The sequence below is a fragment of the Anomaloglossus baeobatrachus genome, chromosome 2 (assembly GCF_048569485.1).
Source record: "Anomaloglossus baeobatrachus isolate aAnoBae1 chromosome 2, aAnoBae1.hap1, whole genome shotgun sequence".
NCBI lineage: Eukaryota > Metazoa > Chordata > Amphibia > Anura > Aromobatidae > Anomaloglossus > Anomaloglossus baeobatrachus.
This window is the reverse complement of record NC_134354.1, coordinates 365,796,521-365,809,786: the sequence shown is the minus strand read 5'-3', so window position 1 is coordinate 365,809,786 and position 13,266 is coordinate 365,796,521. Positions and strand designations below refer to the sequence as shown.

Sequence of the window (13,266 nt, the reverse complement as noted above, 5' to 3'; positions counted from 1 at the left end):
GCCCTACATTCAGACCATTAGACGCACCCCCCACTTTCCCCCAACATTTGGGGGGGGGAAAGTGCGTCTTATGGTCCGAAAAATACGGTATATTATATAGAGTCATGTAAGACGCTTGTGGCGTTGTGTATTGGTTATGAGTGGCTTGACACAAGGAATGCGACAGTTGTAGCCCATGTCCTGGATACGTCTGTGTGTGGTGGCACTGACTCCAGCAGCAGTTCACTCCTTGTGAATCTCCCCAAAATTTTTGAATGGCCTTTTCTTAACAATCCTATGAAGGCTGCGGTTATCCCGGCTGCTTGTGCACCTTTTTCTACCACACTTTGTCCTTTCACTCAACTTTCCCTTAATATGCTTGGACACAGCACTCTGAACAGCCAGCTTCTTTAGCAATGACATTTTGTGGCTTAAGGGGGCTTTACACGCTACGACATTGCTAATGCGAACTCGTTGGGGTCACGGAATTGGTGACGCACATCCGGCCGCATTAGCGATGCCGTTGCGTGTGACACCGATGAGCGATTTTGCATCGTTGCAAAAACGTGCAAAATCGCTCATCGGTGACATGGGGGACCATTCTCAAAAATAGTTACTGCAGCAGTAATGAGGTTGTTCCTCGTTCCTGCGGCAGCACACATCGCTATGTGTGACGCCGCAGGAACGAGGAAGCTCTCCTTACCTGCCTCCCGGCCGCTATGCGGAAGGAAGGAGGTGGGCAGGATGTTACGTCCCACTCAGCTCCGCCCCTCCGCTGCTATTGGGCGGCTGCTCAGTGACGTCGTTGTGACGCCGCACGGACCGCCCCCTTAGAAAGGAGGCGGTTCGCCGGTCACAGCGATGTCGCCGGGCAGGTAAGTATGTGTGACTGGTCTGGGCGATGTTGATGAGAGATTACATGACATGACACTAACGTATGTTGCCGCAATTCCATTGACCTTGCATTGAACAGACAACGGATCGGGTAACATCCGTTTTGCGTGTTTTTGGCCGACCGCCACAAAAACGCTGATGTGAAACCAGCCTTAGCCCAGTCAGACGTCTGGTGTTGTGACGTAGGATCCAGAAGGTTTAGCACCAATGGGGGTGAAAGCACACTCACCAATCAGGTGAACATAAGGTTAGATCCAGCTGCTCACTCTGGATTATTCAGGCAAAGTAACTTCTTCCATTTTCAATAAAATATAACTTTTAATATTGTTCTTAAAAATCTGCCACAGTACACATTGTCAGCAAGCAGTTACACGTATAGCGGTCAGTAACAGAATGCGTTTCCCTTTTTGTATTGAATTACTGAAATAAATTAACATTTTGTTGATATTCTAATTGATTGAGATGCACTTGTATGTGATGAATGCCTGAGTTGCTATTTTTGCATGTCCTGCCTCAAAATAAAGCAGAATATAAATTTATCAGAAATTCTTATGTATCCATACATTTTTTTCCAGTAAAAGTACAACCTGCCATGCAAGTAACTATTTTCATTGATAAAAAAATATAAAAATGTTACACTACCTTTTAAATGCAATGTATACAAAAAACATTTTTTTTTTTTTTTTTTACTACACAAGAGTTTTTCTTGTGCAACAATATTAATTAAAAAAAATAAATAGGTATCTGCATAATTGGAATGATCTGTAGAGCCAAGATGACATATTATGCATGCTGCACGTTAAAGCGGTGAAAAATTTACAGCACAAAAAACAATGCCAGAATTGTTGATTTTTCCCATTTTGCTCCCCTGAAGGAGTTATTGAAATTTTAAAAGTGTCATATTCGCCACAAAGGTGCCTTTTAAAAATACAACAAAATACAATCTCTCATACAGCCATGTTGATGGAAAAATGACAAGTATTGGCTCTGCAACAATGAAGAAATGAGAAAACAAAAGAAGCTTAGTTCTTATGTTCCAAACTGGTCTAGTTTTTAAAAAATTAAATAATGTTTTTCAAGATGTGAAGCCAAGTAGTCTTCTTTTATAACATTACTCTGTGACCTCTGTCACATGATATAAAGGTTCCTAAGGTAAAAAAAACTCTGTCTGTTCCTCTTGATGTATTGTGTTTGACTATCATCAGATCTAGTCCTTGTATCATGATGGTGGAATATACAGGTAAATATGTGATAAAGGTCTCACTTAAAGACTTCTAGGCTAAATGTAGCTGATGTTTTCCACACCGTGCTTGGTGTGACCAATAGGATACTCAAGTCCCATGCCTTTATTATGCATCATTTTTACAGCCAATGCCTGAACACTCCATTTATTTTCTATTGGTATAATGAAAAACATAAAAAGAGGATAGTCAGCTCACCAATGTTCGATTCACCTGATGTTTTCAGCATACATTCATCGCACGGAGTCGCCCAAGCCAGGGCTGCAGAAAGCCCAATCGGGAAGAATAAATTTCAAGCGAGGATCAGGTGAGTATAAAAGTATTAAAACTTCACAAATCCTATGAAACGCGTAGGTATGACAGAAAGCAAGTGGATTTCCTGAGTCTGTTATTGTCATTTTACTTCTTTTTTCAATAAAAGTGAAGTTTTGATATTTTTATACTCACTTGATCGTCAATGGAGATTTTTTTTCTTCCTGATTATTTTTCTATGTAGCCAGTAGAAATAACCAAGGTCTGTACTTGTCTGTTTCCATTGGCCCAATAGACAATGCCATGAGGAGGAATATGGCTCAAGACCCCTGACCTAGGTGACAAGTGAGGGGCCCAGTCATCAGACATTTGTTACTTATCCTGTGGATAGTTAATAGTTCTACTTTGTGAGACATTCTCTTTACTATCTGTTATAGACTTTATTTTTTTTTTTTATAATTTTTGCATAGAAGAAAAGTTGAAAATGTTTATCATTCTTACAGGAAAAAGGGAAAACCGAAACGGAAGAGTAGATATAAAATGCTGGAAGCAACAGATGACCAAGAAAGTATGGAATTGAAAACAAGTATCAAAACTGGTAATTATCCATGTAGATGATTGTAGATATTTGTATGAAACTTTGGATGTTACATTGATCATAATTTAGAGGACCTGTCACCAGTTCATCGTCCTTTTTAATCCATAATTACTTAGTGGCAACAAAAAATACATAATCCTCTTATTGTCTAAATAATGAAGAGATGGTGAGTTTCAATGATTATAATTCATATTCTAGCATTATCTCTATATGAACTGGAATATACTTATTTCCATATACTTACAGCGGTTGAAATAAGTATTGCACATGTAACCAATTTTTTCAGTAATCATATTTCTACAGGTACTATTGACATGAAGTTATCACCAGATGTCAGTAATTACCCATCCAATCCACACAAGAAAAGAAATTAAACCATAGATGTCCATAAACTAAGTTATGTGTAATAATGAGACATGACATAGGGAAAAAGTATTGAACACATAAAGCAAGTGGGGTGCAAAAAGCCATGGAAAGTCATGACAGCAGCTAAGATCTATCAGTAATTGGAAAGCAATCTTGCCAGTTAGTGAATAATAATATCAGCTAGTTCAACTGATGGACTCTAAAAAGGTCTCATTACCAAGGTGGCACACACAATTAATCTCATGATGGGTAAAGCCAATGAGTTGTCTCAATACATTCACAACCTTATTGTTGCGGTTATTGTTGCAAAACATACTGATGACATTGGTAACAGAAGAATTTCTAAAATACTGAAGCTGAAGTGGAAAGAACATATTTTCCCAAAAACCGGCTATGACCAGTTGCTCCACGCAAGATTTCAGGTGAAAACACTTACCAGGAGAGTTGTCCAAGAGCCCAGAACCACCTGGGGAGAGCTATAGAAAGTACTGGAATCAGCAGATACAATCGTGTCTGAGAAAACAATATGTAATGCACTCAACCTCCATGGCCTGCATGCTTGCTCATCACGTAAGAATCTATTACTGAACAACAAGCATGTTCAAACGTGTTTAAAGTTTGCTCAACAATATTTAGACAAGCCTGTGAAATACTGGGAGAATATAGTCTGGTGAGATGAGACCATAATTGAACCCTTTTTATGCCATAGTATAAGTATATCATGGTTGGGGGCCAAAATGCACTACATTTCGCCTCATAACTCCATACCAATAGTGAAGTTTGGAGGTGGGAACATCATGGGCTGGGACTGTTTTTCAGCATACAGAATTAGCAAACTTCATGTAATTGAAGGAAGGATGAATGGACAAATGTACCAAGACATTCTTGATAAAAATCTGCTCCCATTTACCAGTTTGATGAAGTTGAAACGAGGGTGGACATTACAGCAAAACAATGATCCCAAACACACAGCCAAGGAAACTCTTAATTGGTTTCAGAGAAAGAAAATAAAGATGCTAGAATGGCCAGCCAATCACCTGCGCAGAATCCAACAGAAAATTTATGGAAAAAAGAACTAATGCTCAGAGTCCATAGAAGGTGCCCACGGAACCTTCAGGATTTGAAGGGTGTTTGTGCAAGGCCAAAATCACACCTGAGCAATTCATGTAACTATTTTCTCCATACAAGAGGCATCTTGAAGCTGGCATCATCAGCAAAGGTCTTTGTATTAAGTATTAATTACATTTCAGGAATCGTGTTGAATACTTTTTTCCTTTTCCTTGTGTTATTTATCACTACATTTTTGGACGTTTATAATTTGACTTCTTTAGCTGTCTGGATTGCCTGGCTTGTTACCGACATCTGGTTAGAAATTCATGTCAATAGCACGTTTAGAAGTATATTTACTTAAAAAATTGGTGATGTTTAAAGGGAACCTGTCAGCAGAAATTTCGCAATAAACCTAAAAGATTCCCCTTCTGCAGCTCCTGGGCTGCATTCTAGAAAGGTTCCTGTTGCTATTGTGCCCCCTTTGAGACCTAAATAAATACTTTATAAAGTCTTACCTTTTTGTATGCAAATGTTTTTTTGTGGTCACGGGGCGGGCTGTCTTGCGTCCCCTATTCGCCTCCTGCCGCTTTACGCCGTCCCCCACTGCTCATTTCCATACCATGAGGACGCCGCCCAGTGCTCCCGAGGTCTCGCGCATGCCCAGTGGCACTCTCGCGGGACAGCACTGTGTAAAGCGTGACCGCTGGTGAGGTGATTGCGCAGGCGCAAGATTATGGGCGGCGCTGTGATTGTGCCCATAATCCCGTGCCCGCGCTTTTCCCTCTGCCTCCACCGTTATGTGCAAGTGCTGGCCATATGAACCCACATCACCTATTACCGCAGGCGTGAGATTATGGGCGGCGCTGTGATTGTCATCAGCAGCGTCATCCAAGTACCTGCCCATAATCTCGCGCCTGTGGTAATAGGTAACGTGGGTTCATATGGCCAGCACTTGCGCATAACGGTGGAGGCAGAGGGAAAAGCGCGGGCACGAGATTATGGGCGGGTACTTGGATGACGCTGCTGATGACAATCACAGCGCCGCCCATAATCTCGCGCCTGCGCAATCACCTCACCAGCGGTCACGCTTTACACATTGCTATCCCGCGATAGTGCCACTGGGCATGCGCGAGCCCTCGGGAGCACTGGGCGGCGTCCTCATGGTATGGAAATGAGTAATGGGGGACGGCGTAAAGCGGCAGGAGGCGAATAACGGACGCAAGACAGCCCGCCCCGTGACCATAAAAAAACATATGCATACAAAAAGGTAAGAATTTATAAAGTATTTATTTAGGTCTCAAAGGGGGCACAATAGCAACAGGAACCTTTCTAGAATGCAGCCCAGGAGCTGCAGAAGGGGAATCTTTTAGGTTTATTGCGAAATTTCTGCTGACAGGTTCCCTTTAAACACTTATTTCATCCACTGTAGATACAGCCATGAGATGTCACAATAATTAGTGATATTAGTGAATTTCAGATGCTAGGAGTTATGCAGGATACTAGTAGCACAACTACCAGTCTGAGGTCATGTGTGTGGAGATTCAAGAGCTTGCTTATTTGTAGAATGAGAATGTGTGTATCAAATTTACCCTTGAATAAATTTTTTATTAATTTAATCTAAAAATCCCAACCAGGTGTAAAGTTTGGTGAACATCTTTCTAAAAGTGCACTGAAAAGGGGAAGATAATGCTGACTCTGTGCGAGTCACTCCCTCCTGTGCCCTGCCTGTCAGCGGAGGTCGGCACCCTATGTTACGCAATGGCGCCCCCGCTCACTGTAGACTTACCCTGTATATCCCTGTCGAAAAAAGTGCAGTCCCTAATAAAGTGCCATAGTGATACAAAAAAGTGCACAGTGCTGATATCAGTAAACAATCAAATCGGCAGATACAGGGTAGGTAGGTAGATTCAATAGACACAATTCTTAATACTTGCTATTTGTGGGAAAGTTTGAAAACATTCACTGAATATACAGTGCCTACAAGTAGTGTTCAACCCCCTGCAGATTTAGCAGGTTTGATAAGATGCAAATAAGTTAGAGCCTGCAAACTTCAAACAAGAGCAGGATTTATGAACAGATGCATAAACCTTACAAACCAACAAGTTATGTTGCTCAGTTAAATTTTAATAAATTTTCAACATAAAAGTGTCGGTCAATTATTATTCAACCCCTAGGTTTAATATTTTGTGGAATAACCCTTGTTTGCAATTACAGCTAATAATCGTCTTTTATAAGACCTGATCAGGCCGGCACAGGTCTCTGGAGTTATCTTGGCCCACTCCTCCATGCAGATCTTCTCCAAGTTATCTAGGTTCTTTGGGTGTGTCATGTGGACTTTACTCTTGAGCTCCTTCCACAAGTTTTCAATTGGGTTAAGGTCAGGAGACTGACTAGGCCACTGCAACACCTTGATTTTTTTCCCTCTTGAACCAAGCCTTGGTTTTCTTGGCTGTGTGCTTTGGGTCGTTGTCTTGTTGGAAGATGAAATGATGACCCATCTTAAGATCCTTGATGGAGGAGCGGAGGTTCTTGGCCAAAATCTCCAGGTAGGCCGTGCTATCCATCTTCCCATGGATGCGGACCAGATGGCCAGGCCCCTTGGCTGAGAAACAGCCCCACAGCATGATGCTGCCACCACCATGCTTGACTGTAGGGATGGTATTCTTGGGGTCGTATGCAGTGCCATCCAGTCTCCAAACGTCACGTGTGTGGTTGGCACCAAAGATCTCGATCTTGGTCTCATCAGACCAGAGAACCTTGAACCAGTCTGTCTCAGAGTCCTCCAAGTGATCATGAGCAAACTGTAGACGAGCCTTGACATGACGCTTTGAAAGTAAAGGTACCTTACGGGCTCGTCTGGAACGGAGACCATTGCGGTGGAGTACGTTACTTATGATATTGACTGAAACCAATGTCCCCACTGCCATGAGATCTTCCCGGAGCTCCTTCCTTGTTGTCCTTGGGTTAGCCTTGACTCTTCGGACAAGCCTGGCCTCGGCACGGGTGGAAACTTTCAAAGGCTGTCCAGGCCGTGGAAGGCTAACAGTAGTTCCATAAGCCTTCTACTTCCGGATGATGCTCCCAACAGTGGAGACAGGTAGGCCCAACTCCTTGGAAAGGGTTTTGTACCCCTTGCCAGCCTTGTGACCCTCCACGATCTTGTCTCTGATGGCCTTGGAATGCTCCTTTGTCTTTCCCATGTTGACCAAGTATGAGTGCTGTTCACAAGTTTTGGGTGGGTCTTAATTAGTCAGAAAAGGCTGGAAAAAGAGATAATTAATCCAAACATGTGAAGCTCATTGTTCTTTGTGCCTGAAATACTTCTTAATACTTTAGGGGAACCAAACAAAATTCTGGTGGTTTGAGGGGTTGAATAATAAATGACCCTCTGAATACACTTTTCACAATTTAAAAAAAAAAAAAAAAAAGAAAGAAATAACATTCTTTTTTGCTGCAGTGCATTTCACACTTCCAGGCTGATCTACAGTCCAAATGTCACAATGCCAAGTTAATTCCGAATGTGTAAACCTGCTAAATCTGCAGGGGGTTGAATACTACTTGTAGGCACTGTATTATCTATGCTACTTACTCAATGGTCAAACTTGAAGGAGCCAGCTACCAGCATGGTGACCAGCAATAAATCCAGCTCCCAGCGCAATGGCTATACTTCAGATGGAGGTGATATCAATAGGATAGTGGTATGAATCCCTACTTTAAAGTAATGGTCAGTCCCTCCAATCAATTACTGTTGAGCCCTTCACCTGCACAATGTATTCCGCCCCCAAACTCTAGGAGACTATGTATAGAGATGCGTGCTCACTGATATCTGATTAGCTCCTCTACATGGATACCGGAGATGGGCGCCGCCATATTTGAATGACGCACTTCCGGTTGTGCACCATGCTGGATATCGGAGATGGGTGCCGCCATGTTTGAATGACGCACTTCCGGTTGCGTGTCATGCTGGATGACATGCTTCCTGTTGTGCATCACTAACCCCAGGATTCTTAATCAATCTTCCGTTACTGCATTCCATTCTGCAACGCAAGTCAACCGGTGTCAGAGATGGGCGCCACCATGTAATATGTCACACTTCTGGTAGCGTTGAATCACCACCGGAAGTATGGTTCTCTGTGGTTGTGCTCCTATCTGAGCGCAATCTTGCATGGGGTCAATCATCCCATGTCCTAATTGGACCACCCCACCCACCGCTGTAAATACCCAGGGTGAGGTGTTACTTGTGGAGGAATAGTGCTCACTGCACGTGATCATAAAATTCTTTGATGCCTGGATATACTGTGTATGTTATTTGATAACTAAATATAGGCATCATGTCACCCCTTTAATTTGTATGATCAAATATCTCCTAGACAAGATTTTTCTAAAGAACTTAGAAGTATGTTTAGAATAGTAAATAAGCTCATTTTTGGGGTACAGGTGTATTGACACATCGGAGGCTCATATTGATCACAATAAACAAATGGAATGATGCAACTTCTTTTGGCCATAGATACATGATATCATTTTCCTATTAGGCTATGTGCCCACGTTGCGTATTTGCATGCAGTTACGCTGCGTTTGGCACTGCAGTGTAACTGCATGCGTCCTGCGTCCCCAGCACAATCTATGAAGATTGTGCATAATCCATGCGCACGTTGTGTTTTAGAACGCAGCGATTTGCATGCTGCCAAATCGCTGCATTCTAAAAAGCAACATGTTAATTATTCCGTGCGCTTTGGATGCAGGTCTCGCTCTGTCTATGGTGGGGGCTGCATCCAGAGCGCATGAAATCGGCTTTTCATTACACAGTGTTTCTTCAGCGATTTGAAGCGCACATGTGCTGTTCAAATTGCTGCAGACATTTCTGAAGGGACAGGACACAACGTGCGCACATAGCCTTAAATTCAGGAACTGATAAACAATCCCAATTTACACCAGGTCAGATAAGCAGAATCCATGATTAAGAATAGAATAAGAATGTTTAGTAAAAATACTTTACTTTTTTTTTCTTTTTTATACATTTGTTTGTGTCCCTTATATTTAGAAGATTTCTGGCAAGATACATAGAAATGCACACAACTTGTCAGATGTTAAGGACTGAATAAGATTCACCCACCAATGAATGATTCTTCAGCAGCTGACTCTAAGATTTCATCGACAGTATCGTTGTTCATGCTGGTCTTGGACCATAGTTCCTGTTCTTTCAAGAAAGGTTTTTTCAGCAAGGCTCTACAAAGTGGCTTTGCTCATGGTCCTTTAGCAACTCTAAAAATGGCTTCCCCAGATTAATCTCAGCACTAGCTAGTCTATTACATCTCAGGAAACATTGTAAGTGCTAGCCTGTTTGATTCTTCACATTATCCACTGGCTGATGGAGCAGGCTGGCAGGAAAGTTTGATTGCCAGGTCAGAACCATGTGGTACGGATAGGGATACAATTTGCATGCAGAAGAATAGTCCGTATACGACTGAGGTCAGAGATAAAATAAACATATGAACTACAATGGCAGAAAACATATACCTGGCAAGCCAGACACTGCCTGCTGAGGTTTACTTAGGGAGGGACCCTGCCTATGGCTCCTAGCATGGAGTAAATTACATCAGATAACCAGCTTTTTGCAGCTAAACAAAGGTAATCAGGAGAGGGACAACTAGTCCCAGCAAACTTCCACACTCCGCCATCACCCATCAGCATCTGCAATATTAGTACACTACTGGCTGGCGATTAAGGTAGAGTATGTTTAGAGAAGGATGTTCAAGTTCCTTATCTAAAGGGGAAGCTGTTCTCCTTGCGGAGACTGACACACCATTCCAGCATGCCATAGATGAGGAGACTTTAAACGGCCATGCTCCTCTGGGAAATATGCAAATTGTCTCTTCAGTGAGGCAGTAGATGAACTCTAGTGCCACCTATTGGAGGTAGCAATCCTAAAAGTCAAAAGTGACCCTCTAAGGAGCCTTGTCATATGACTTCAGGTTTATGCCAGATCAGAACCTCAATTTGCAGACACGGTGTTTCGGGATGGTTGTTCCTTGTCAGGGCAAAGTATGAGATCTGATCTGGCTGTATAGCCTCTCATACTCTTCTTCTCCACCTTTGCACAGACTCCTTAGATTATGATAAGTAAAAAAAAATAAAATACATTTCACATAAACATTGCTTTAAAGGAAAACTGCCATGTTGAAAATGGTACCTGATCTGTAGGCAGGATGTTAAAGCAAGAAGAGCTGGTCACATTGAGAAACATTTTTGTTGTAAAAGATTCAACAAAGTTTGTATTTTATTCATTGAAATTCCTGGTATTCGTATGCATATGAGTACTATGGGCGGGCCTATTAAGTGATTGACCGCCTTCACTGTATGACTGTGCATGCTGTCAATCATGGAGTAGACTACCCATTGGACTCAATTGCTATAAACCCCAGGGATTTCAATGATTAACATACAAGTTAAACCGATTTTTTTTCAACAATCCTATATATCATTTTGCTCAGCTGCTTTTTCTTTAAACAGTGCTTAACTTAGATGTCTATGTACAATATGACCAATTACCTTTAAACAATTTTCTGATGACCTCTTCCTTGTAATATTATTTTCAGACAGGTCTCATTGACTTCGGCCTCTGATAGTATAACCATTTTAAAAGTATATTTTAATTATCTGAAATTTTTGACATATCAGTAGGATTTTGATGTCTGATCACACAGTGATGTGGCTTGTTAGCTCCGCATGGCCACTACATATCCTGCCATACATAGTCTTTGTGTAATTCTACAACCTGAGGAGAAAAACATGTAGTGATGTTGACTTGAACCAATGGGGCATGGCCACTTTAATCTGTTAAGAAGCAGGGATCGCAATGATCAGAAAATATGCCCTAAATGTGAGACAACCCCTTTATGAAACGTTCCTGTTATACTTTCTAGTCTAAGACATCCTTTAATGCAAAATTAAATATTTTACTCAGTTCTTGATGTTCCAATCCCTTTGGTCCACTGATTTAATGTGCCACCTTGATGCTAAATTCACCCATCCATGTTCCAAATGGACATCACACAAATGAGACACGGGTGGCATACATAGCATATGTGATTTCTGTTCACATCTCGTACCCACTCATACAATGAAATGTGTTTGGTCCACAAATGGAACCATGCTAAGACAGGTGAAAAGTGCCATAAACTATAAGGCTATGTGCCCACGGGAGTTTGTACCTGCTGATATATCCGCAGGTACGGCCGCAGGTTTCCCGCAGCTGCTCGCCAGAATCTGCAGCTATTTTTAGCTGCGGTATTACAGCGAAATAGCTGCGATAAACCTGCAGACATTCGTGTGGATTACTTACGGAAGTCCCAGCCCTATCTCCATAGTGGAGAGACAGGATTTCCGCAGGTAATTCCGCAGAAAGAATTGACATGCAATTACGTGCAGCTGTGGGACATCCGCAGCCGCACGTATCCGCAGCATGGACACAGCACTCCCCATGTCCCATAGGATAACATCGGGTGTGTCTGTACTTGCTGAAACCTGCGGATTTATCTGGAAAATCCAGAAAATCCGCGGATTTTCCACAGATAAATCCACAGGTTTAATCTCCCGTGGGCACATAGCCTTATGTGTCCTTATGCTATACATTAAAGAAATGGATAGCACTCATATGGAAACATGAATTAGGCCTTAGAATATTTTAGGACCATCTTTTATGCAAATTAATTTTTCAATATGGCAATATTTTTAATATTTTCCTTTTATTTTCATTAGGTGTAAAATTGAAACCTCTAGTCCAGAATACAAGTTTGATGCATTCAGAATCGGAGTTGGACAGCGATGACAATGCTTATACCTGGTCTGACCGCGAGAAAGGCAAACTCCTCAGACCTCAGAACGGTTCCTTGCGTAATGGACAAGCCTCTCACAAAAACAAAACCCAAAGAGAGGAGTTGTTATAGTGTTAGAGCTTAAACACTGGAATTCATTTCATTTTTTGCAGGATAGTGCAAGTTGTCCCACTGTCCTCTCCACCACTGCTGGTTTACTCTGTGGACAAAGCTGCTACCCTGAACTGCTTTTCGAAAAAGGAAATATTTTGGTAGAAATATCAACTCCTTTGCTCTTCTTAGAGCACTGAGGCTCTGGACATACTTGAAGTGGATTTTTCATTGGGAAACACTACTGGATTAATTCTAATAGATTTTTTAATTAAGTAATTTAATTTTTTTTCTGCACAGTTTCTTGGGTTAACAAACCCCAAGAGTGAGCCACACTGTTAAAGGTAATCAAGTGTAAATGCACTACTGCTCCACGTCCTCACAGGCAATGAAGGATAAAATGTGAATCGCACTGGGTATATTCTATAGCCCAACCTTTCTTTTTTTTTCTTACAGTCTAAAACAAAAAAAAAATCTGGCTTGTTCTTTTTGTAACACATACTTTTGTAGAAAAGTTATTTTGTCTTCTGCGTTGTCACTGAACTGAACCATTGGTGAATCTGAAGGAAATAAGCTGACAAACTGACTTGCTTTATTAAGATAAGGTAACCTATAACACTGGATGGTCTTCAATAAAGACAAACTATGAGTCACGTGATTTATTTTTCTTCTGTTCTAAAAATTTACCAAAGAGCAAACATGTTCTCACACTGGAAATAGTCATTATCTGATATAGCCATTGTAAAGAAAAAAATAGATACGGTATATAACCTTCATTACGTCTGTATTAAAGTGCTTGTCTCACGTTTTCATGTGGCTAACATTGCAGTGTCTGTAAAAACAAACTACATTGCAATTTATTTCTTATTAATAATATTTTCTGTTCTCAAAAATGGAGGGATTTTTAATTTTAAAGGGTACAGTTTGATGCCTAGGTACCCCGCCACCCGCCTCGAAG

The 13,266-nt window shown here is 41.5% G+C and overlaps 1 protein-coding gene across 2 annotated transcripts in view; it reads left to right on the top strand.

Moving 5' to 3' along the window:
• Positions 1-12,966, top strand: part of KIAA0319L (KIAA0319 like) — a 164,664-nt gene extending 151,698 nt beyond the window's left edge. For both annotated transcript variants that reach the window (XM_075336020.1, XM_075336021.1), the window contains exons 21-22: positions 2,870-2,964; positions 12,142-12,966. In XM_075336020.1, the coding sequence (XP_075192135.1) occupies positions 2,870-2,964; positions 12,142-12,329 (283 nt within the window). In that variant the 3' untranslated portion in view covers positions 12,330-12,966. The remainder of the gene's footprint in view (positions 1-2,869; positions 2,965-12,141) is intronic.
• Positions 12,967-13,266: the final 300 nt, after the last annotated feature.